The 26,541-nt window shown below is 39.9% G+C and overlaps 1 protein-coding gene across 3 annotated transcripts; it reads left to right on the top strand.

Annotated features, from left to right (window-relative positions):
• Window positions 1–25,956, top strand: lrrc72 (leucine rich repeat containing 72). 3 transcript variants are annotated; one of them, XM_078428844.1, is made up of 11 exons: window positions 1–43; window positions 6,210–6,295; window positions 6,893–6,962; window positions 11,032–11,113; window positions 13,818–13,931; window positions 15,763–15,852; window positions 15,940–16,086; window positions 20,995–21,024; window positions 21,800–21,827; window positions 24,556–24,585; window positions 25,659–25,956. In XM_078428844.1, exons 1-11 carry the CDS (start codon window positions 14–16, stop codon window positions 25,810–25,812), a joined length of 861 nt encoding a protein of 286 aa, XP_078284970.1. In that variant the 5' UTR covers window positions 1–13; the 3' UTR covers window positions 25,813–25,956. The 3 variants fall into 3 exon arrangements, with proteins under 3 accessions (XP_078284970.1, XP_078284984.1, XP_078284976.1); XM_078428858.1 differs by lacking the exon at window positions 13,818–13,931; XM_078428850.1 differs by lacking the exon at window positions 20,995–21,024.
• Window positions 25,957–26,541: the final 585 nt, after the last annotated feature.

Genomic DNA, 26,541 nt, shown 5'->3' with positions numbered 1-26,541 from the left:
GCCTGCAAACAAGATGGCAGCGACAGCAGTGTCCGAGCGGAAGGTGAGAGCAGTGGGGCAGAGGGGCAGAGGGATGCGGGGCAGTGGGGCAGAGGGATGAGGGGCAGTGGGGGAGGCAGAGGGGCAGTGGGGGAGGCAGAGGGGCAGTGGGGCAGAGGGGCAGTGGGGGGAGGGGCAGTGGGGCAGTGGGGGAGGCAGAGGGGCAGTGGGGGGGGAGGGGCAGAGGGGCAGTGGGGCGGGGGGGGCAGTGGGGCAGTGGGGCACTGGGGGGAGGGGGCAGTGGGGCAGAGGGGCAGTGGGGCAGTGGGGGGGGGGGCAGTGGGGGGAGGGGCAGTGGGGCAGTGGGGGGGGTGTGGCAGAGGGGCAGTGGGGGGGAGGGGCAGTGGGGGGGGGTGGGGCAGAGGGGCAGAGGGGCAGTGGGGCAGAGGGGCAGTGGGGGGAGGGGCAGTGGGGCAGTGGGGGGGGCAGAGGGGCAGTGGGGGGGAGGGGCAGTGGGGGCAGTGGGGCACTGGGGGGAGGGGGCAGTGGGGCAGAGGGGCAGTGGGGCAGTGGGGCAGTGGGGGGAGGGGCAGTGGGGCAGTGGGGCAGTGGGGGGGGTGGGGCAGAGGGGCAGAGGGGCAGTGGGGGGGAGGGGCAGTGGGGGGGGGGTGAGGCAGAGGGGCAGTGGGGCAGAGGGGCAGTGGGGCAGAGGGGCAGTGGGGCAGAGGGGCAGTGGGGCAGAGGGCAGTGGGGCAGAGGGCAGTGGGATGCGGGGCAGAGGGGCAGAGGGGCAGTGGGGCAGAGGGGGGGAGGGGCAGTGGGGCAGTGGGGGGTGGGGCAGAGGGGCAGTAGGGTGCGGGGCAGAGGGGTGCGGGCCCCAGTACCCTCTCCTCCTGGACCGGCTGGCGGAGAGGTTTGCGGCTGACGAGGAGGCCGAGACTGAGTTGGTCTGAAGAAGGGTCTCGACCCGAAACGTCACCCATTCCTTCTCTCCAGAGATGCTGCCTGTCCCGCTGAGTTACTCCAGCATGATGTGTGTATCTTTGGAAGCCCAGCAGGCAGGAGAAACTAGAATAAAAAAATCATGTGCTGGAGTTGCTCAGCGGACCAGACAGCATCTGTCGAGGGAATGGATAGGCGATGTTTCCGATCAAGACCGTTCTTCAGACTGATTTGGTCGAGGGGGAAAAAGAGGTAGGGTCGCTCAGGGACTATTTTGTAACTTCCCTCGTTTGCTCAACCAACCTTATCTTGCCTCCCCTCCCCTCCCCTCCCCACAAACGTTCGCCTGCAAGCGCAGGAGGTGCTACACCCTTCCCTATAAGTCCTCCCTCACCTCTATTCAGGGACCACAACTGCCCTCTTCAGGTGAGACAGGTGTTTACTTGCTGATCTTCCAACCTCATCTACTGCATTTGATTTACCCTGTGTGTTCTCTTCTACATTGCCATTGGCACTTGTGTTTATCTTTTTGTAAACCGACTTCAGCAGTTCTTTGTTCCTAGCAGTAATTACATAAACAATAGGCAAACCTAAAAATACCATAGAGGAGAAACTCCTGAAGTGATCAATTTTTTAAAACAGAGATGTAATGCTGAGGTGCTAGTCAGGCTGCATTTGGCGTACTGTGAGCTAATTTGGGCCCCATATCTGAGGATGGTTGTGCAGGCTCTGGAGAGGGTCTAGAGGAAGTTTACAAGAATGATTCCAGGAATGAGTGGGTTAGCATAGGATGAGAGTTTGACAACACTGGGCCTCCACTCGCTGGAGTTCAGAAGGTTGAGGGGGGAACTTTGAAACTTACAGAATGATGGAAGGCATAGATAGAGTGGATGTGGATAGGATGTTTCCACTAGTGGGAGAGTCTGGGACTAGAGGTCATAGCCTCAGAATTAAAGGGTGCTCTTTTGGAAAGGTGAGGAGGAACTTCTTTAGTCAGAGGGTAGTTAATATGTGGAACTCATTGCCACAGAGGGCTGTGGAGGCCAAGTCAGTGGATATTTTTAAGGCAGAGATATTCATATACTTGATTAGAACAGGTGTCAAGGGTTATGGGGAGACGGCAGGAATATTGGATTAGGAGGCAGAGATCAGCCATGATTCAATGGCGGGGTAGATGGGCCGAATGACCTAATTCTACTCCTATAATTTGAACGTCAAATGTACTAATGTGTTGAGGAACCAACTTGAGATAAAGCTCACCTACACTAGGTGTTGTGTGTAATGAGGGGTTAATTAACAACTTGATATTTGGAGCCTCTTGGGGAAGAGCAAACATAACATGATAGAATCCTCAATTAAGATGGAGAGTGAGAGAGTTGTTTCTGAGACTATGTGTTATGCTCTGGGGCACAAAGGAACTGGACTCAAACGCACGGCTCACACACAAGAGTCAATTTGGAGAAAATAAAGGCGTTCTTTAATTTTCACATTAAAGAACACTGCGATTCGAACCAAAAACTCTAAACTTACTCAGCTACAAAAAACATTAGTTACAAAAATTACTTACTAGCTATACTACGACCAAGAGCACATGAATCAGAGCACATGAATCAGAGCACATGAATCACAATACGAACTGGCACAGGACAAAGGGAAGCGTGGACTATATATACATGAGGTAAGGGCACACAGGTGGAAACAATCAAGGCGGGCTGACAATTACAATGGCAGCAATTCAAGGGACCTGAAATGAGAATCTAAACACAGAACATGACACAAGACTAACAGATCTGACGGGACATTACACTATGGTTCTGAATTAAAATAAAGGAAGCTTTGAGATTGAATAGGCAATAATAGATTGGGGAATGCTACTTATAGTTTAGTGTAGTTTAGAGATACAGCGCAGAAACAGGACCTTTGGCACACTGAGTCTGCACCGACCTGCGATCACCCCATAACACTATCCTACACAAACTGGGGACAATTTACAATTTTACCAAGCCAATTAACCTACCAACCTGTATGTCTTTACTTGTAAGACTTAGGAAACTGAAGCACCCTGAGAAACCCCACGCAGGTCACAGTGAGAAGGTACAAACTCCGTACAGACAGCACCCGTTGTCAAGATCGAACCCGGGTCCCTGGCGCTGTAAGGCAGCAACTCTACCACTGCGCCATCGTGCTGCCCTGGTGTATAGATGAATTGCAACAATTGTTCATTGCTGACTGGCATAAAATAAATTGAAGAGGTGACACACGGATGGGTATTAACAGATTTTTGGGGATAGTATTAGATTCAATGAGGACCAAGATAAAAATAGTAAAAAGAACAGCAAATGTGAGCATTGGGAGCATTTAGCATGTCATAATGGAGAACAAAGGTTTGAATAAGAATGTTAAAATAAGAAAGGAAAATTAGAGTTTCAGAGTAACCTTGCAAAGGACATCGAAACTCACTGTAAAACATTGAAAATATGTGAAGAAGAAAAAATAGTGATAATAAATCAAGGCTCTTGCAGTCAGAAATAGAAAGAAGGACAAAACAATTTTAGTACATGTATTCGTTCTGTCTTAACAAAGGAAGACACAAATAATCTCTCAGAAATATTATGGAAAGAGAGAAACTGAATGAAATCAGTTGGTGTTAGGGAAATTGATGCAATTGAAGACGGATTTCCAGAACCTGAAAATTGACATCCCAGAGTATTTAAGGAGACGGCCTAAAAATAATAGATGCTGGTTATTTTCCAAAGTTGATATTTATGTTGTTCTTTAGATTCTGGAACAGTTCCAACATATTGGAAAGTGGCTTATTATTCACAAAAGAAGTTTGAAAGAAATCAGACATTTATGAAACTTTCAGTCTGACATAAATAGGAGGTAAATCATTCAAGTCCTTTATGAAAGATACAGAAGTGGAACACTATTAAAATAGTGACAGGATTCGACAGTCAGTATTTATATACTTAAGTGGATTTTGTTTTTGAGAATATAACTAATATAATTAATGCAGTAGAACGTGTGGCTGTACAATCATGGAGTTGTACAGCATGGAAATATGCTGAGTAACTGGCCCACACTCCATCACTTTGTGTCTTTTTGTGTAAAGCAGCATCTGTAATTCTCTATTTCTACCTGGAAACAAGCCCTTCAGTCCAGCTAGTCCATGCCAACTGAGTTGCCAACCAAGCCAGTCTCACTTGCCTGATCCACCAAACCTTTCTTATCCATGTACCTACCCAAATGTCCATTAAATACCATAACTATACCACCTTTACCACTTCGAAGGTATTTATTCACAAAATGCTGAAGTAACTCAGCAGGTCAGGCAGCATCTCGAGAGAGAAGGAATGGGTGACGTTTCGGGTCGAGATCCTTCTTCAGTCTGAAGAAGGGTCTCGATCCGAAACGTCACCCATTCCTTCTCTCCCGAGATGCTGCCTGACCTGCTGAGTTACTCCAGCATTTTGTGAATAAATACCTTCGATTTGTACCAGCATCTGCAGTTATCTTCTTATACCTTTACCACTTCCACTGGTAGTTCATTTCGTCTATGATCACCCTCTATGCAACAAAAAAAAAGTTACCCCTCAGGTCCCTTTTAAATCCTTCCCCTCTCATGTTGAACCTCTGCCTCTTATTTTAGAATCTCCTACCCTGGCGAAGGACTGGCGATTCACTTTATCTGTGCTGTTCACAATTTTATAAACCTCAGGAAGGTCACCCCTTAGCCTCCTGTGCTCCAAGGAGAAAAGACCCAGCCTTTCCAGTGTCTTCTTCTAACTCACATCTTCCAAACCTCCTTGTAACATCCTGTGAGTCACTTTTGTGCCCTTTACAGTTTAATGACATTCTTCCTACAGCAGGGCAACCAGAACTGTATACAGTACTCCAAATATGGCCGTACCAATGTCTTGTACAAGATGTGACATGATGTCCCAATTCCTGCATTCAACAGTGTGATTGATGACGGCAAGCATGCCAAACGCCTTATTTATCACCCTGATTACCTTTGTCACCGCTTTCATGGAAATACGTATCTTCACCTCTCGGTCTCTCTTTGCCACAACACTCCCCAGGGCCCTCTATTTACTGTGTAAGTACAGTCCTAACTTGTCTTATCAGAATGTAACACCTTGCATTTATCTGAATTAAGCTCCATCTGCCGTTCCTCAGCAGATCGACTCAGTTGATCAAGATCCTGTTGTAATTTAAGAAAACCTTTTAAGATTTTATTTGGACTTTAAAGTGGCATTAGTACGATCTGACGAGAGAATAGCATGTAAAATTAAAGCCCATCGGATTGAGGGTATGTGTATGAAGGAACTGCAAATGCTGGTTTAAAACGAAGATAGACACAAAAAGCTGGAGAGATGCTGCCTGTCCCGCTGAGTTACTCCAGCCTTTTGTGTCTATCTTCGGATTGAGGGTATGATACTGATTGAATAGAGAGTTGCTTGGCTGCAATAATAAATGGATCTATTTTGGAGTGGCAGCCAACAACCAGTTGGGGACAACACGGATAGATCATTGCTGTGACACCAGCTATTCACAATTTATTATAATGATTGAGGTGAGGGAATGAAATGCAATATGTCCAAGTTTTTAGATACACAAACCTGGATGGAAGTATGAGCTATGAAGAGGATGGAGAGAAGCGTTGGTGTGATTCAATCAAGTTCCTATCCGCAGACACTGTTGGATCTACCAAGTAATTCCAACACTTTCAGTCTTTCTTCATATTTCTAACATTTGCCATGTCATTCTTCTGGATCTATGATCTTGAAACTATTGGTTTGTACTTTAAGAGAAAATGGCCCAAATATCACAAAGGGGCAGCCTCTCAGTGGTCAGGGATGGCCATTAAATGCTGTCCATGCCACATCTACAAAACAAAATACTTAGATGTTCAGAGACAAAAAAGCTGGAGCATCTCAGCGAGACAGGTAGCATCTCAGAAGGAATGGGTGACGTTTTGGGTTGAGACCCTTCTTCAGACCCTATCTGTGGGTTGAGAGGAATTGTTGATATTTCCGGCAGAAACACTGCATCAGGACTGAGAGTGGAAAGGGAAGATGACTGTTATAGGGAGGACAGAAGTGGTGAGACTGCCTTAATGGGTCTCCTGCCCATGTATCAGAAATAAATATTAACAGTAATATTCTTTTTTTGTAGAAATGTGATTTTAACAAAAGTAAAAGGGAAATCCTAAGGATGGGATTTATTAAGGAAAAGTGCTAACAAAATATTTGGATCGAAAATTAAACGTGATTTTTGTTTTATAGAAGTTCAAACAGATTATAGAAAATGAATTAAAACATTACAAAATCAAAAGGAAGACCGATGTCATTGAACTTTATCTGGCTGAGGAGTAAGTAAAATAATTCTTTGTCATCAGACCTGAGTCATTAACTAATTTGACATCAGAGGACATTTTGTTTGTTTTTAATATATTTAATTTTTTAAGCTTATAATTGGAATTAACATAATCTTCCAGCCAATTTAATTACTTTAGCAATGGAATTAAATGCAAAATTATAAGTTTAAAAAAGTAAAAAATTAGAAATAAAAAGTAGCTTAAAAAACTCACTGTAAGAAGAATTTTATGGAATGGCAACAGAGAACATAATTGCCTCCTGACTTACCTTGAAACACATCCTTTATCTAAAAATTGAGAAATGTAATGAAATATTCATCATTTATTCAGGTGCAAACAGTTTAAATAACTGATGAACCGCAACCCAGTTCAGGGTGAAACAGTTATTTAATTGGCACTACCATTACTATTAAGCTCGGGAAGTAATAAAACAGAAATCAACAGTAGAAGGGTGGAAATTAGGAAAAGTTATCTGCTGGAATTTTACTTCAACAGAAAATGTTGTTGTGAAGTGTCAATGTGTGTTTATGTTACATCACATTTTTATTCAATAATAAAATCAGATATTTTTTACATATATTTTCTGTTTAGAGGACTAACAGAAGTTCCTGATTTGTCAAGATTTAAACAGTTGCAGTACTTGTGGTTAAATCATAACAAGGTGAGTGAGAATTTTTGTAATGACTACTCAGTTTAAGATTTATGCGAATCTGCAAACATATTTCAGGTCATCATTTGTAAGTATTGTTTTCTTTATCGTCAGTCAGACTGCCGGCTGGATCAGAGATGAGTGAAGTTAATTAACAGGCAGACAGCTAACCTTCCCCCGCTCCAGTGTCAGCATGCTTTCTGTGCGTTGATCTAGATTTGGAGCACTGCTTTAACCATTGTCCTTGATAATACTGTAAAACAGATGGCAAATACTGGAGCATCCAACACAAAGTTAAACATCAAAATGCAGAATGTTGCTTTCAGTGAGCTATGGCTCCTCCACACAGTGTACTGATTTGTATCTTTCACTAGCATAATCTGCAGTTATCAGTGAGCACTTCTAATCTTTGTACACTTTTCTTGATATAGAATAGTCTGATAATCTTTCATCATGCTGTATGAATGAATGGCATGTTAGACCATACTTAATGCTTAAAAAAAAAGATTTGTTATGAACGGATTGCAATTCAACCAACAGATTGCGAAATACAATGCATTTTAAAAGATGACTTTTATTTTGCATTCATTTCTTCTATTTGCTATTTTTTGTATGGAGGGACTACCAAGATTTGTTATGAACGGATTGCAATTCAACCAACAGATTGCGAAATACAATGCATTTTAAAAGATGACTTTTATTTTGCATTCATTTCTTCTATTTGCTATTTTTTGTATGGAGGGACTACCTGGTAAACAAAATATAAATCTGAGTAATAGATTTTCTGCTTGGACAAATAGAACTCAAATAATGTTTTCCAAGTTCTTTAGTCCATTTAGTGTTTTCACTTGAATAGAAATTCCAGTCCTGTAACGTTGTCGTTGAATGGGAAATTTATCTTCAGAAGGAACATCTGCAGCAATTATCTTAAGTATAGATATTTTCTATCATGATGTGAATCGAACAGTAACTGTTTGTACAATATTTAAGCCACAGTTATTTCGGAGCACCATCTAAATAAACTTTACCATTTCAAAGGGTAATCAGGTTGAAAGATATGAATTGGTTAAACATACAATTGTTGTACGCATACATATATTCTCCAATCGGTTTCTCATTCTCAAACTAGTGAATACAGTAAACCCTCATTATTACACACCTCTTTATAATGGATTAAGGACCTACCAATCTTCACTGCCAGGCTGGGTTGCCAGTGCCACCCTCGGTCTGCACTGCCTCCCAGGCTGGGCAGCCAACACCACCCCCGGCCCACAGAGCTTCCCCAGCCGCTTCTGGGCCAGACTGCCGACGCCACCCATGCCCGCACCGCCTTCACTGCCAGGCCGGCCTGCCGACATTGACCCGCTCTGCCTCCCCGGCTGCCTGCAGGCCAGACCTATCAACCTTCACTGCCCAGGCAGACTGCCAATGTTGACCTATGCCGCCTCCCCGGCTGCTTCCAGGCCAGACCTACTGCCGCCACCACCAGCTCCCACAACTTCCAGGCCGCTCCTGCCACCGCTGACCCTTACCTGCACTCCGGCCCGTGGGCCTCGACCAATGACTCCACCGATTGTCCCCTCTCCCCCAGATGCCTGCGGGGCAAGGCCTTCAACTCACCTAGATTCCAAGCCTAGTTCTAGACTGAGAGTCTAAAGAAGGGTCTCGACCCAAAACGTCACCTATCCATGTTCTAAGGACACAGCCTAACCTGCTGAGTTGCTCCAGCACTTTGTTGTCCTTTTGTGTATTAACCAGCATGTGCAGTTCTTTATTTCTACTATGCAATGATTTGCAATGTTATTATTTGGTATTCCCTGACTCGATTCTAGCCGACAATCGGCAATAACAGATGCCATTCCCCTCCTATAGTCCCTTATAACGAGGGTTTACTGTATTTGAAAAATAAACAGCTTTCTGGCTGAACCACTATTAGCATGAGATGAAAACTTGGTGGCAAATGACCATTTCTCCGAAATGAAAGTTAGAGGATTCTTTTCCAATTGCTTAAAAGTCACAACAGTAAAATGGTAACTTTTCAGAAAAGTTTGAAAGCACAATAACACTTTGTAGAAGATCTAGAAGAGATGCCTTTGAACTTTGTTGCTGTGGGTAGAATAATAGACAATAGACAATAGGTGCAGGAGTAGGCCATTCGGCCCTTCGAGCCAGCACCGCCATTCAATGTGATCATGGCTGATCATTCTCAATCAGTACCCTGTTCCTGCCTTCTCCCCATAATAACATTAACAAATAATAATATGATAATAGTCATAGATTCAGAGAGCTGTACAGTATGGAACCAGACCCTGTGGCTCACCTTGTCCATATTGAGATAATTCCATTTGCCTGCATTTGGCCCAAAGCCCTCTAAACTGTTCCTATCCATATATTTATCCATATTTCTTTTGAACAAGTAAATGAATAGGAAAAAAATAGAGAGATATGAGCCAAATGCGGGCAGTTGGGGCATGTAGAAAAGGCATTTTTGTCGGCATGGGCAAGTTGGTCTGAAGGACCTGTTTTCATGCCTCAAGACTATGACTCTAAAAATTAAAATTATATGTGCTTTCATAGCTTACTTTGGCAGCTCATTTAAGATATGGACTACCCAAAGAGTGAAAAGGTTGCTCCCAAGGTTCCCCTAAGATCTTACCCCTCTCGTTTTAGATTCCTGTAACTTGAAAAAAAGACAGCGTGGTTTCACTGTATCCATGCCCTTCACGAATTTATGCACCTCAATAAGGTCAACCTTCAGCCTCTTATACTCCAACTGAACTACATCTATATTATAGCTGGATAACCAGAACTCCACATAGTACTTCATGTAGTCTCTCCAATGATTCGTATAGCTGTGTCATGATGTACCAACTTTCCCAATGAAGGCAAGTGTGCCAAGCAATTTATCAACACACTGTCCACCTGACTTGCCACATTTAGAGAACCGTGCTCATGTACTTTCAGATCTCTTTATTCTGCAATTTTGTCCAGGGCTCTTTCATTTACTATGCAAGCCCTGCTTGGGTTTTTCATACCAAGGTGCAAAACCTCACACTTGTCAGAGTTAAATACAATTTTCCATTCTTGGCTCACCTTCCCAACTGATGTAAATCTTGTTGTAAACTTAGGCATCCTTGCTCACTATCAACAACCCCACTAATTTTAGTGCATCTGCAAAGTAACTTAAAAGTTTACAATTTAAATTAGCGTAATAATGTAACTATTCATTTATTGGATTATTCTTTATTGTAAGTTTATTTTTATGTTGTTGCATTAATATTACTGTAAAAGCAGAAGCAAGTAAGAATTGCATTGTTCCATTCCCAATGCATATAGCAATTAAACACTTGATTAATCATCCTCAGAGCACAGAAGCATTTAGAATTAATTGATTTTGTTCTCAACATCCATATCTGTTGAATTGAGCACATGGAATAGACCTTTCTCTGAGTTTTATCTTTATATGCAAAGCCAACATTGCATTCTGGTAATAGAATTACTTGGTGGCAAAGAAGATCATAGATTTGTCCATCTTATTTATTAAAACAAACGAGACAGCCTCCCAGCTAATAACCCATCATTGCTTGGAAGCTGGAGACACGAGATTGCAAATTACTGTAATCTGAGCAAAATGCAAACTGCTGGAGGAACTCAATGGTCAGGGAGCATCTGTGAATGGAAACGGACAGACAACATTTTGGGTTGAAACACTTCTCCAGACTGATGTGGGAGAGGGGTGATAGCCAGGAGAAAGAGGAGAGAGAAAGGGGTGGGACTGGAGGTGGCAGGTAATGTGGATCTAGGGATAGAGCGGTTGATTGACGGATGAATCAGCTGTGGTATGTTTGCCTTCATCAGTCGTGGCATTGTATAAGTCAGGAAATCATGTTGCAGCTTGATAGGACTTTGGTAAGGCCGTATTTGGAGTTTTGTGTGCAGTTCTAGTCGCCCCATTACACAAGAATATGAAGACTTTGGTGAGTGCACAGAAGTTTACCAGAATTTCGCTCGTTAGTGGGTAACATTATATTGTGTCAGTTATCTTCTATTGAATCATTCTGTTACCATTTGCTTATTGTAGATTAAAAGGATAAATTCCCTGAAAATGAATTGGTGCCTCAAAGAACTATATTTACAAAACAACCTGATCCTTGATTTAACAGGTACAGTAATCCTTTCATGAGTAAAATTAATTTAGAATGGTTTTATTTATTGATTTATGAACACGGTTCTAAAGGTTTTAATTTGTAATTGTTGTTATTCTTCATGTTGTTTTTATTGCTTTTACCAGATTGGCATTTCTTTTATAACAAGCAAAGCAATGTAGATGCTGAAAATGTGAAACAAAAGTGGACATGCTATACTTGGATGCTATCAATGGAGAGAACATAGGGCGGCACGGTAGCGCAGCGGTAGAGTTGCTGCTTTACAGCGAATGCAGCGCCGGAGACTCAGGTTCGATCCTGACTACGGGTGCTGCACTGTAAGGAGTTTGTACGTTCTCCCCGTGACCTGCGTGGGTTTTCTCCGAGATCTTCGGTTTCCTCCCACACTCCAAAGACGTACAGGTATGTAGGTTAATTGGCTGGGTAAATGTAAAAAAAAAAAAAAATTGTCCCTAAATTGTGTAGGATAGTGTTAATGTATGGGGATCGCTGGGCAGCACGGACTTGGAGGGCCGAAAAGGCCTGTTTCCGGCTGTATATATATATATATGATATATATAATAATAAAAAATAAAAAATATGTTGATTTAAAAGATGCAGGCTCTTCTACAATAGTGTTTTCAGAGCTTTTTGTTGGAATTTCTTTATAATCTTAATTAAATTTATTTTTAGATATCAAACTCCGAAAATTTTTGTATATTTTTATTCCTAATGATTTCACATTTCATAAAAAGCACCTGCTGATAAAAGAAACATTCAAATCCAATATTGTTTTATTTGGAACAAAGATTTAATTGTGATATATCATTTAATTGTGATATATCACAATTTCATTGTGATAGATAAAATACACGAATACCAATGAGGATGAAGCAGTGTAAATAGAAAGCTTCTTTTGCCCTCAGCAGAAAAGTCATGGATGTAACTGGTGGGAGTACAGAGGATTTGAGAAAAAAAAAATCACCGAGTGAGACACAAAGATACTGGATCCCATTGCCCAAAAGAGTAACGGAAGCAGAATTATTCACCACAATTTAGGGATGCCTGGATGTGTCATTGAAGATCTTTACACTGCAGAATTAAAGGCTGATGGAAATGGGATTAATTTATAATTATATTTTGGTCAGGATGGACATAAAGATCTTTGTTATATATTCCAATGTATCCATGAAAATGGGTAAAATAGGTACCCAATGTTATTAGTTGTTTTGAATGAAAATTAGACTTCTTCACTTCTGTTTAATACCCAATAGTACAATGATCACATTAGCCAAAAACCTGCATTGTGGTCCAACCATAAAATCATGGGCAATTACCTATGTACTTTACTGCCATAGAAATGTAATGAAACCTCAATCTGTACTTTAAATGAAGAGTGCACAACTCAAAATACGAATAATTGAGCAGGGATGGCTCCATATATAAATATATTTTAATAGTTGCTTCTTCATGAAATATCAGAAATGAATCAAATCAAACAGAATTTAGACATTCCAAAATTACAATATTGCAGATTGTTGAAAAAAAAGATAAAGCTGGAGATGCTCAGCAAATTAGGCATCAGCTGTAATCAGTTAGGCATTAGTGGTATAATACACAGTGAGGAAGGATATGTAAGTTCATAGATAGGATCTACATTATTTGGGAAGATAGGACAAGAAATGGCAAATGGAGTTTAATTCTGACAAGTGTGTGGTATTGCACTTAGGTGTGCCATTCCAGGGTTTGACAAATCAAAATGGTACACAATAGATGGCAGAGCCTAGGACAGTGTGGTGGAACAGAGAAATCTAAGAGGAGAGTGGCATGATTTCCCAATAGTGGCAATTCAAGTGATGAAGAAAATGTATGGCCCACTTGCCATCATTGGAAAGGGCGTTGAGTGCAAAAGTTGTCACATCACTATGCAGCTGCACGTCATTGGTGAGGTCACATTTGGAATACTGTATGCTCGGTCATCTAGCTATCATTAAGTTGGAAAGGGTACAGAACGGGTTCACCAGCAAGTTACTGGAATTTGTAAGTTGAGTTATAGGGAGCGGCTGGATGTGCTGGGATTGTTTTATTGGAGAGTGAGGCTGAGGGGTGATCTTATTCAATTATGGAAATTCATGGATAAAGTGAGCCCTTAGTCTTTTTTCAGGGTGGAGGATTCTAAAACTAAAAGCTATAAGCTTAAGATGAGAGTGGAAACTTTTGAGAGAAGGCAATAATTTCACTCAGAGTTATCATTTAATTGTTCTTAGCATATGTAATGGGGAAAGGCACAAAATTCCCAAACACAAAAATAATGTCTCCATAATTAAAAGTGTGAATGGCAATTTAGTCCTTAAATTCTGTATTTTATATTGTTCATACTAGATGCGCTGTTACCATGGTGCATGCCATCCAGATCTTTGGTTCGTTGTAATATTTTCAAAAATCCAATTTTTTGGCAATACTTCCATTGAACATTTCCCATCAGAATGTCTAGGCATTGACATCATTGTAAACAAGTGTTGACAGGCGAGTACAGTTGTGTGGCTCTGACTTTCACGTGTATTTAGTGTCATGACCAAAGGATAATTTCTCCCTCATGTTCACCGGGTTGCTTGTTGAGTAACATAATAAATAGGTGTTTAGTTCTCCATTTGGTTTATGTGCTCCAGGTTGTTAATTAACTTGTTTATGTGAATATATTTTGGAATATATTCTATCTTAGGTTCTTTGAAACACTTGACATCCTTACAAATATTGCTGCTGCACAACAACAGACTTACTCAGGTGGAAAAGACTGTAACAGAATTAAAGAAAATGACGTGGTTGCACACATTAAGTAAGCAAAAGTTGTCTGTATCGGGGGTATAAAATACTTTATCTGTCAGGCCTAATATAATATCCTGGCAATTGGTATAGCCCACATATGGCATAATTTGTTTGTAAATAGAAAGAAAATATATACTGCAATTAGGTTTTACTTATTGCAGTAACACTCTGATAATCTGTTTTCCAACTATTCAGAAATACTGATGGTTCAGTGTTTGGCTCACTGGGTCCTAATACATGCACCACCCTTGCACATCAGGACCCCAATTCTTGTGCTTTCCATAAAATACATTTCCTGCTTTCCTATGCAATTCACCCTTCTCTGTTTCTCATGCTTCCTTGAAGCTCACCAGGGCCTTACTTCCTGAATTCCCTTGAAAACTGTTTCACTCAAAGAATTATTAATATCTAAAATTAACATGAATCCAAAGTATATTGTATTCATTGGAATAAAATCCAAAAGTCTGGAAAAGCTGCTAGTTTGGCACTACCAAAATCCCAAGCACCTTGGCTCAGCAGAGTTTTACTGTGCAAATATCTGGGTGATACTAGCAGGGTTTCACATGGGTTTCTGCAACTATTTTTTTTCCGTTTCTGAAAATAAGGCATATTTTGTTAATTATTTAATTTATATTTATGCCTGGTGCTGAAAGTACTTAAACTACTGAAACAAGGGTATTTGCAAAGTGTAAATATGATTGTTGGTGTGGTATTTTTGTTTTTTAATTAGTTGTTTTATTTTGCTTCCACAAACATTTTTATTGTTCAGCCTTTCAATCTTAATCCTTGAGATTATCGAAAAGCTTATTACTCATTTTCTAAACTCCACCACATTCATCTCTCATTCATCACCATTGCGTTTATAATTTAATGTAAAGTGATCCCGAATCCACTGCCATCTCACTTTTTAAAAAAACGTTCAGGCCATATTTTTAATGGTGACACAGCAGTTAGTGCTGCTGCCTCAGCTTCAGTGACCCAGATTCCACCCTGTCCTCGAATGCTATCTGTATGGAGTTTCCACATTCTTCGTGGAGCCGCCCATAACCCAAATATGTACCTAGTAATGGTAAATAACAAAAGAATCAAAGAAGTTGCAAGTTATAAGGATCCAAGAGAGGGGATGGAATTTATAAGTGTGTCCTTTTGGGAGTGAACCTAGATCCAATGGATTCCTTCCATGTTGTGATAAATAAGGTTATGGTTCTTTTTTTTTCCAATTGCCCCCAAGGCTACATAATCCATTTCTCTATAATTTCTTCTAGCTCTAGAACTGGTCACCTCCCTTCCAATTCTAGCCCATTTGCACTCACAAGTTAGATTATTTTTGCCTGTTTGATATTTTTATGTTGGTATAAAACCCTTCATGAAGTTCAGTGTGCCAGATCTATTGTTTGCTTTGTTAGACCTATATTTTTGTTTTAGTTTTTTTCAGAGTTTTTGGAGATACATTGTGGAAACAAGCCTTTCAGCCCACTGAGTCCACGCTGACCAACGATCCCCCACACACTGGTTCTATCCCACACACTAGGGACAATTTACAGAAGTCAATTAATCTACAAACCCACACATCTTTGGAATGTGGGAGGAAACCGGAGCACTTGGAGAAAATCCACACGGTTGCAGGGAGAATAGGCAAATTCCATACAGACAGCACCAATAGTCAGGTTCGAACCTGGGTCTCTGGCACTGTGAGGCAGCAACTCTACTGTTGCGCTTCTGTGCTGCCCAATGATTCAGACTAAAACATATTTCAGTATTTAAATATCAAGTCATGAATGTAAACAGTTAGTTCACTTTTCTTGGTTTCATTTTTTGTTGTAAATTTCAATCTCTTTTAGATGTATTCAATAATCCTTTGACACAAGATAAATATTACCGCTTGTATGTCATCTACCATCTACCTTCAGTGCAGCTGCTTGATAGGCAATGTGAGTTACTCAAATTTTCCTCATTGTAAATTCTGAATTCTGATTGTTGTAGAAGTTACAGCGGGTACTTGGGTTTTACTTACACAGACGTACATCAGAAAGAACGGGAAGCTGCTTTGGATTTCTGCAACCAAGACCGAATGCGAGTCCGTCAATCGTTGGCATTTGGGCAGAGGATACAGACTCATTTACTTAAACAGAAAGTACCGAAGAGAAGTGAAATTGCATATCCAAGTAGGAACCTACATACTATTTAATAATTGGAATTGATTTGTTACATTTTAACAGTTACGTATATAAGTAACTACAAGTAGGGTCTGTACTGATAATAGATTTCATTCTTTCAAAGGTTGCGATGTGCTTAAAAATTGTCGCATTCTTATGGAGAGCTATACTTCTTCATATCTGATTTTGATACATAGTGTAAATTGAATAAGTTCAAATGTCATGTTTTTGTTTCGATATATTCGTTGATATGCACATTAGATTGCTTTCATTCTGAAAATATCAGGAAATCATGTCTTTTCACTGGTCAGTGTAAGTTATCCATTATTAATTTTGTTCAGACCAAAGACACATTTCCTTTCATGGCTTTTATATTAAGTTCAATATTTTCCATGTGGAAAGAGTACATTATCTAATTAACAGATTTTTGTTTTGGAAAGCGAGATCAATAATGATGACTGAATGTTTTTGAGATTGAATATTGGTAATATACCTCAAATAAGTAAATATTTTTGTTTTGTAAGTGCAGTTAGCAGGGAGAAACTAATTTAGAAAAAGTAATTGAAAATTGAAGTTTGAGTGTACCAAAGTACCTGACAATCGTTAACATATGATTTTTTATGAGTTATATATGTTTAGAAAACTTCAAAAGACACCTTATTTCAATTATTGGAAGAAATACTTACTTCAACATTTTTTGAAAACTGCCAAAATATATGATTCAGTGCAAAATACAGTTTTGTTCCTTTTGTTATATGTTAGTAAACTGATTATTATTACATAAGTCAGGCATAAATCAGAAATAATGGAGGAGGTTAAGGACGGAAATTTCATTTTAAAATAAAATTAATTTTAGGATTAGAAATTCCTGAATTTGACTTCAATGATGATGAAAATTTTTGATATGTTTCTAAGTAAGAGTGTTGTGTGTGTGTGATTTGCAAGGGAACCTGTAGATATTGGTTTTCCAATACACCTGCTGCCTTGTCCTTCTTAGTGTGTGGGGATCGCTGGTCGGCGTGGATTCGGTAGGTCAAAGGGCCTGTTTCTGCGCTGTATATCTGAACTAAACTAAACTAAACACAGAGACCAAACTCCATCTGCACTTCACACTGCCTTGGAAGTAACATAATCAAAGACCTTTCCTATCCTCGTCATTCCTCCTTGCACCCACTCCTGTCAGGCAGAAGATACAGAAGCTTGAAAACGCGTACCACAAAACTCAAGAATGGCTTCTTCCCCTCTGTTATCAGATTTCTAAATGTCCCCTACATAAGCTCGGGAGCTAGGGTGCAGTCCAATTATCCTCTTCCTTAGTACAATACAATACAATACAATACAATATATCTTTATTGTCATTGTACAGGAGCACAACGAGATTGGGAATGCGCCTCCCATACGATGCAATAAATTAATTAGCTAGTCAGTATTAATTTAAACAACCCAATGAAACAAATTAGAACAGTTTTAAAACAGAATAAAGTGCAAGTTGATCTGTGCCGGTTCACTGTGAGATGTGACCATCTGACTCAGCAGGACCGGTTCATAGCAGCTATGGCCCTGGGGATGAAGCTGTTCCTGAGTCTGGAGGTGCGGGCGTAGAAGGCTTGTATACACTGGAATTTAGAAGGATGAGGGGGGATCTTATTGAAACATATAAGATAATTAGGGGATTGGACACATTAGAGGCAGATAACATGTTCCCAATGTTGGGGGAGTCCAGAACAAGGGGCCACAGTTTGAGAATAAGGGGTAGGCCATTTAGAACGGAGATGAGGAAGAACTTTTTCAGTCAGAGGGTGGTGAAGGTGTGGAATTCTCTGCCTCAGAAGGCAGTGGAGGCCAGTTCGTTGGATGCTTTCAAGAGAGAGCTGGATAGAGCTCTTAAGGATAGCGGAGTGAGGGGGTATGGGGAGAAGGCAGGAACGGGGTACTGATTGAGAGTGATCAGCCATGATCGCATTGAATGGCGGTGCTGGCTCGAAGGGCTGAATGGCCTACTCTTGCACCTATTGTCTATTGTCTATTGTCTATAAGGCCTTGTATCGTCTGCCCGATGGTAGAAGTTCGAACAGACTGTTGCAGGGGTGTGAAGAGTCTTTGTGGATGCTGGTGGCTTTTCTGAGGCATCGTGTGTTGTAGATGCCCTCCAAGGCTGGTAGCTGTGTTCCAACATTGGACTTTGCCTCTGAAGCTGTTGCTTTATAATGCTGAGAACTATATTCTGCACTCTGTATTTTTCCTTCATTCTACCTATTTTATTTGAGTTATGTATAGTATTTTCTAATCCAATTGGATACCATGGAAAACAAAGCTTTTCACCGGTACATGTGACAATAATAAACCTATACTAAAGATTAAACATTTCCACTAGATGGCAACCTGTCATTCTGAAAGATACTTTATTAGTATTAGATGATGGATGCTATTTTATAGTAACACCAGTCAAATATTTCCTTTTATTCATTATTGCTAGATTTGTGGTTCTTTCCATGAACTTAAATTTATTAGTTTAGTTTGCATAACTTTGTGCTACAGTTTTAAATTAACAAGCCTAAATTATATATGTTGTGTAGAAATGACTGAATATTGTTGAGTCAAAGCACCATTGCAACAGGACACTTACTGGTAATAAATAAGGAGATTTTCCAATCCAAGACATGTGGTAAATAGCTTTAGCTGTTCTGGGTCAGTCGAAATATTAATGCTATGTGACAAGTAATCAATGAGCAACTAATGTACAGTGGCTAGAAAAGTTGAATTCCATTCATTTAAATGTATTCTCAATTGCAGCTGACCAAAGAGAGTCAGTTGGCCTGAAGACGTGGTGTTCCCATGACCATATTAAATATATAGCTTCAGGACTTGGACTGAAAAACCATAAGAACAGGAGATAACAACAAATCAGGGTGGTGCATAACTCGTGGAGAACTTGATTTTTGTGTTTCAACAACAGCCTGATCTTGCTCTTGATAGCTGCAAGATGCAGTTAATGTAAACTCAATGAATTGCAGTACTGGATGCTGCCATAGCATCCTGTGTGCACTTAAGGCAGAGCGCGATTAATGAACTGAGGTCGAGCATGTTTTTATTAAATGGTACAGAAGTCCACACAGCTCCTAGAAAGTGGATATGTCATCCTCTCAAAAGACAATAAACAATAGGTGCAGGGGTAGGCCATTCGGCCCTTTGAGCCAGCACCGCTATTCACTGATCAAAGCTGATCATTCACAATCAGTACCCTGTTCCTGCCTTCCCATATCCCTTGACTCTGCTATCTTTAAGAGCTCTATCTAGCTCTCACTTGAAAGCATCGAGAATCGGCCTCCGCTGCCTTCTGAGGCAGAGAATTCCACAGATTCACAACTCTCTGGGTGAAAAAGGTTTTCCTCATCTCCATCCTAAATGGCCTACCCCTTATTCTTAAACTGTGGCCCCTGGTTCTGCACTCCTCCAACATCGGGAATATGTTTCCTGCCTCTAGTGTGTCCAATCCCTTAATAATCTTATATCTTATAATAAGATCCCCTCTCATCCTTCTAATTCCAGTGTATATAAGCCCAGTCGCACCATTCATTCAAAATATGACAGTCCAGCCATCGTGAATTAACCTCGTGAACCTACTCTTCATTCCCTCAATAGCAAGAATGTCCTTCTTCAAATTTGGAGACCAAAACTGCACACAATACTACCGGTGTGGTCTCGCCAGGGCCCTGTACAACTGCAGAAGGACCTCTTTGCTCCTATACTCAACTCCTCTTGTTATGAAGGCCAACATGCCATTAGCTTTCTTCACTGCCTGCTGTACGTGCATGCTTACTTTCAGTGACTGATGTACAAGGACACCCAGATCTTGTTGTACTTCCCCTTTTCCTAACACGACATCATTGATAATAATCCACCTTGTTCTTGCCATCAAAGTGGATAACCTCACATTTATCCACATTAAACTGCATCTGCCCACTCACCCAACTTGTCCAAGTCACCCTGCATCCTCATAGCATCCTCCTCACAATTCACACTGCCACCTAGCTTTGTGTCATTTGCAAATTTGCTAATGTTACTTTTAATCCCTTCATCTAAATCATTAATGTATATTGCAAATAGCTGCGGTCCCAGCATCAAACCTTGCGGTACCCCACTAGTCACTGCCTGCCATTCTGAAAGGGACCTGTTAATCCCTACTCGTTGTTTCTTGTCTGCCAACCAATTTTCTATCCATGTCAGTACCCTACCCCCAATACCATGTGCTCTAATTTTGCCCACTAATCTCCTATGTAGGACCTTATCGAAGGCTTTCTGAAAGTCCAGGTACACTACATCCACTGGCTCCCCCATGTCCATTTTCCTAGTTACATCTTCAAAAAATTCCAGAAGATTAGTCAAGCAGGATTTCTCCTTCGTAAATCCATGCTGACGGTCCGATCCTGTTACTGCTATCCAAATGTGTCACTATTTCATCTTTTACAATTGACTCCAGCATCTTCCCCACCATTATAGTCAATCAGCTCATCTCATTTGTTTTCTCATTTTTCTTCTGCTGTTCAGCAATTAGGTTCATACCCGGATCAGGGCTAAAACTAGCTTTGGGATGAATTAGACTGATGAATCTCAAAACTGTTGATTAGCAATTTGAATAGGTGCCGGTAGTTCATGTCCTTTCGATGGTTATTCGGACACAAATAAATTGGGGATTAATGATTGTAAAAAATTTGTTTATTTTTGTCAGCAATAAATCTGCAAGATCAGAAAAAGATCAATATTCTTTAGCAAAATTTGAACATTTGATTATTCAAAACTAAAATGTAGTCATTGTAAAATCAGTCTTGAAATCACTATTATTTAAATCTTAATATTTGGGTACTACAACCTAAGTAAACTATTAATCAACTACTAGTCATTATCTCTCTACCTCAGGTTGGATTACATCAATTCCTCGCCAGAAAAGTAAGCATATTATTATTCCCATTCTGGGGCAAATAACAGTAAACGTCTTGCTAAAATTTCCTTCTATTTTTATGCCATTTTTCTTGAAAATGGCTTGCTGAGTCCCTCTAGTGAAAATAAGGAATATAAGGAATAATCAGCACAGCTGATTTCAGCATCGACTACTTTGTCGGACATTAGTTAATACAATGTCAAATTGTGGCACTTTGCTACACATCTTCGTGTTAGTTTTTGTTAGCACTGTGATATATTTCAAGTTTCAGTTTTGTTAGTGGAGCATTCTTGATGACTGAGTGGGACATAAAATTGTTGGAGCATTTTTCAGCTATCCAAAATTCCGCCCCCATCAAACAATGCAGAGTTCTGTGCAGTGATATTTTGCCAAAAGAATGTCACTTCAATCCTTTAAAAGTAACAGATATTATTTTATATATCTCATTAGTTGAGATTGGATTTAAATTCATGGCCCAAAATTGAAATGGATAACAATGTAATCCTTCGCAGTGCACGATCTTTCAAACTGAGCCCGTTTTAAAGCGCTTAGTTATAAAGCTAATTTGATTTTGCAATTACTTTGAACTGTGTCTATTCCCAGTGGTTTCTTTAATGCAAAGAAGAATTATGTGTTCAAATTTAATTGGCAGTGCTTTGTTCCTTATTTTAAAAAAAAAGTATTTGTACTTGAGAGATTAAACAATGTGAAAAGAGCATGAAGCCTCTTGCTTCACTAGTCTACCTATAACCTAATATAAAAACAATATTTATTTTGTTTCAGGTATTCTCAGGAAATCAAAAAAGATCACGTTAGTATCCCTCTTAATTTTGTTAAGAACATGCTGATAACATCAACATTCATGAAATGGTGTAAAAGCACATGTGGTTATGAAATAAGTTCAGATTCTTCTTCACTGGTATTAGAAGACATTAAGACACTAAAGTATTGATAAGTACTAGTTCTATATGTTTTCTCTGTTAATATTAATGCCAATGCAGATCACAGCCACACAAAATCTCAGGGATTCTTTATTGTATGCAGAATTTAATTACCTAAAATATGCAGCCTATTTCTATAAGAAGAGCAATAAATAGCAAAGTCGCTTGGGCAGCTTACAACCCAGCAGTATGAATCTCACCTTCTCTAACTTCAAGTAACACTTGCTTTACCACTCTCTCCATCCCTCCCCCATCTGAGTTCTCCAACCAGATCACACAGCAATAAATTTAGTTTTGGTTACCTGGTCATTTGGAGTCAAGCAAGAAAATCTTAGACACGTACTATCATTAACCCAACTGATTCGTCAGTCATCGAATATACTGCTGTTCTGCTTAATTTGAGTTTCTTAACTTGAGTTAAAAATAACCCCAGAAAATATAATCAGTGCAATTGGAATTTTCTAGTTTTATTATAATTGATTGCTCTTCAATAAGCATTTTTAGATAATTTTAAGGAAATTTGTCTTGGAAGTTTTCTTACTATGCACTTTTTAAAAAGCTATTCTTTCCCTCAACAGGTGAGATTTATTGTAGTTTTAGGAAAATATCAGACTGAAGAAGGGTCTCGACCTGAAACGTCACCCCATTCCTTCTCTCCTAGATGCTGCCTGACCTGCTGAGTTACTCCAGCATTTTGTGATACCTTCGATTTGTATCAGCATCTGCAGTTATTTTCCTACACGTTTTGTATTTATGATCCCTAAGTGTGTACTCAGCCATAATTTGGTTGAACATTAAAAAAAAACCTTAACTGAACCAAAAGTAAAATCCAAAAATATTAAGAATTTCCAATTATAGATGAGGCAGCAAAGCTGATCAAATTATATTGCTGTTCAATCAAAAACATTTTGTTAAGGAGGTGCTGGAATTGCAGCTGCAAAGCTTAAACTGGAATGGCTTGAATGAGGCTGTTAGTGTTAAAGGAGTCAAAAACAGTATCCATATTGTATGCTGTGACTATATACCAGAGTTTGCTGCAGATTTTAGTGACAATTTACAGCAATTTTTCCTCTGTGAAAGGACAAAATGTCATGATGGAAATCTACCAGATTTGCTATGCAGCTGTTATGATGACCAGAAGAGTCAGTTTTTGCAGTAATTGTATTAAAATTTGGCCACAATGAAGTATTTTAGATATAATTTAGTACAAAGAGATCTGGGTGCCCTTGTTCATCAGTCACTTAAAGTTAGCATGCAGGTACAGCAGGCAGTGAAGAAAGCTAATGGCATGTTGGCGTTTATGACAAGAGGAGTTGAGCAAAGAGGTCCTTCTGCAGTTGTACAGGGCCCTAGTGAGACCGCACCTATGCAGTTTTGGTCTCCAAATTTGAGGAAGGATATTCTTGCTATTGAGGGCGTGCAGCGTAGGTTGACTATGTTAATTCACGGAATGGCGGGACTGTCCTATGTTGAAAGACTGGAGCGACTAGGCTTGTTTACGTTGGAATTTAGAAGGATGAGAGGGGATTGAAGCATATAAAATTATTAAGGGATTGGATACATTAGAGGCAGGAAACATGTTCCCAATGTTGGGGGAGCCCAGAACCAGGGGTCACAGTTTAAGGATAAGGGGTAGACCATTTTTGAACGGAGATGAGGAAAAACGTTTTCATTCAGAGTTGTAAATCTGTGGAATTCTCTGCCTCAGAAGGCAGTGGAGGACAATTCTCTGGATGCTTTCAAGTGAGAGCTAGATAGAGCTCTTAAAGATAGCGGTGTCAGGGGGTCTGGGGAGAAGGCAAGAACGGGATACTGATTGTGAATGATCAGCCATGATCACATTGAATGGCAGTGCTGGCTCAGGGACGAATGGCCTCCTCCTGCACCTATTGTCTATTGTCTATATCCATGAAATTTCATGGTGACTGAGTTGATAAAACAGTTTCTTCTATTAGCTGGTAACATGGGTGTCTCCAGCATCCCAGGGTGTATTCTATTTGGATTTAAGGATGTTGCAGCTATTTTAAGTACATTGTGTTATTTCCACCTAGTTAACCAGAAATATTATGTGCCAGGCTGCAGCAATTTTATTTTTTTATGTCTATGATATCTGGATGAAAAGGTTACCAATGCCATACAATGTAGAACATGTGCATTCAACGTTTACCAGAAAGGTCAGATTGCATGCACTTGGCATTCCCTTCCCACGTACATATTCAAGCTGATAATTTATTTTTAGCAACTGGTTAAAGTATTTACATTTGATTTTCTGTTTGCCCTTGGCAAAGTCCTGCATTCAATTCCACAAAGACCTTTCATAAAAAAGAGAGGTCAATGCTCTTAAGTAAAGTTGAGTTTATTATCGTGTACAAGTATGGTAATGTACAGGTGCAATGATCAAACTAATCTTAATATCATAAAATATGATATCCCAGTGATGAGCAATAATCAGACAAAATCTAAGGAGTAATCAAAATGAAATGATAAACATAGTAAAATCAGCCTTAGAAATCACAATTGTTTAAATCTTAATATTTAGATGTTACAAACTAAGTAAACAATGAATTAATCCAACCAGTAATCACCTTTCTACTTTAGGGTGAATGTCAGCAGTTCCTCATCAGAAAGGTAAGCATGTTATTATCCCATACTGGGCAAATATCACTAATGGTCTTGAGAAATTTGCCTTCCATTTTGATGCCATTTTTCTGAGAAAATGGCTTGCTGATGAGTCCCTCTAATGAAAATAAGGAATTTACCAAGAAAAGCTGAATTCAGTCTGCAGTCTCGACCCGAAATGTCACCCATTCCTTATCTCCAGAGATGCTGTTTGTCCTGCTGAGTTAGTCCAGCATTTTGTATCTATCTTCGGTTTAAACCAGCATCTGCAGTTCCTTCCTACAACATGGAACTACGATGTTGGGCCATTACAGAAACTAGATTGAGAGAAGAGTTAGACTAGCAGCTCAGTGTTCCAATATTTAGTTGATTCTGACATGACAGACAGGATGCAAAAGAGGCAGAAGACTTCCTTGGTGCCAGAGCAGTAGATGAGACAGAATTTGTTAGGTGTTAAACTCCATATGCCATTTCTGCACCTATTTCTACAGCTGATCTATATCCCACTGTATCTCTGACAGTCTTCCTCACTGTCTGCAACTCCTTCAATTTTGATATTGTCAGCAAACTTACTCAACAACCTATCTACGTTTACTTCTAGGTCATTCACATATATCACAAACAGTAGTAGTCTCAGCACAGATCCCTGCAGAACTTCACTGGTCAGGATATCAACCTCCCACCACAATCCTCTGTCTTCTATGAATAAGACAGTTCCGAATCCATATGACCGAGTTATCGTGAATCCCGTACATCTTAATCTTCTGGAGAGGCCTACCATGAGCAATCTTATCATAAGCCTTACTAATATCCATGTATACACCATCCAAATACCCCAACTTCATCAATCTCTTTTGTCACCTCCTTAAAAAACTCAAGTTAGTGAGACACGACCAGCAGGGTACAAAGCAGTGCTGGCTATCCCAAATTAGCCCATTCTCTTCCAAATGGGAGTGAATTCCTCCAATAGCTTCCCTACCACTGACACTGGCATATAATTCCCGGTGTTTTGTGTTGAATAAAATGTATTTTTAATTTTTTTAAATTAGGGAGATGTTTATTCAGCCTTCTGTCTATTTCAGAGATATTTCAAAGGATGAGGTTGTTCAACGGGTAAAGCGCAAATCAATAATGGAGTATTCCACTTTTGACTGGAACAAGGTGCCCAATGCACAGCAGAAACGCCTGGGAGCTGAACTGACAGAACCATCTCAGATCATTACTAAATTCAGATAACCGCAGGATATTAAAGGGAAATTGCACAGTAAAAACAACACTGGGAGGATGTTTTAAAATAGCCTGTGTTCCAAAGAGAATAACTGTCATAACCTTGAGCACGATTATTGCTACTGTTTGACTACCATCTAAACAATTAAATGAAAATTTCCCTGAAATCTCTCGATAATCAATTTGTGATTTTATTATTTCCCACTCTCTTGTATTGGCACATTCTTTTGTTCAACTGACTTGCAGAATTTATGTGATTTTAGTGTAACTTATGTTATTGTCTTGTTCTGGGGCTCGATGTGCCTGTGATGCTGCCACAAGCAAGATTTTCATTGCACTCATACCCCGTACTTACCTTGTACACAAAATCAACCAGACCTGATATTTATTTCCTGCAAAGTTGCAATTTTTGTACTCTTCTTTGAAATAGATAACTAAATTAAGCACTTTCTGCTCAGATGATACTTTTAGCACAAACATTCTTACACTGCAATAGCGTTATATTATTACAATGCATCCGTTCTATAATGTAAATGTAAATTGAAATTTCTACTTCAACTATTCCTTAGGATTGAGGATTACTTTGTATAATCTGCAGTTCTTCGCCACAAGAGATGTTTGGTGGGTTGTGTAGGTAGTTTGAGGTTGCTTCTGTATAGTGCATAAGGATACTTGATTCTGTGTCTTCCCAAATCCCTTATTCACTTTAAGTGACTTTGGGCCTGCAATTCCCAGGGC

Source organism: Rhinoraja longicauda, chromosome 2 (genome assembly GCF_053455715.1).
Source record: "Rhinoraja longicauda isolate Sanriku21f chromosome 2, sRhiLon1.1, whole genome shotgun sequence".
Taxonomy (NCBI): domain Eukaryota; kingdom Metazoa; phylum Chordata; class Chondrichthyes; order Rajiformes; family Arhynchobatidae; genus Rhinoraja; species Rhinoraja longicauda.
Note: the sequence above shows the minus strand (reverse complement) of the source record. Positions and strands in the feature narration are given on the sequence as shown.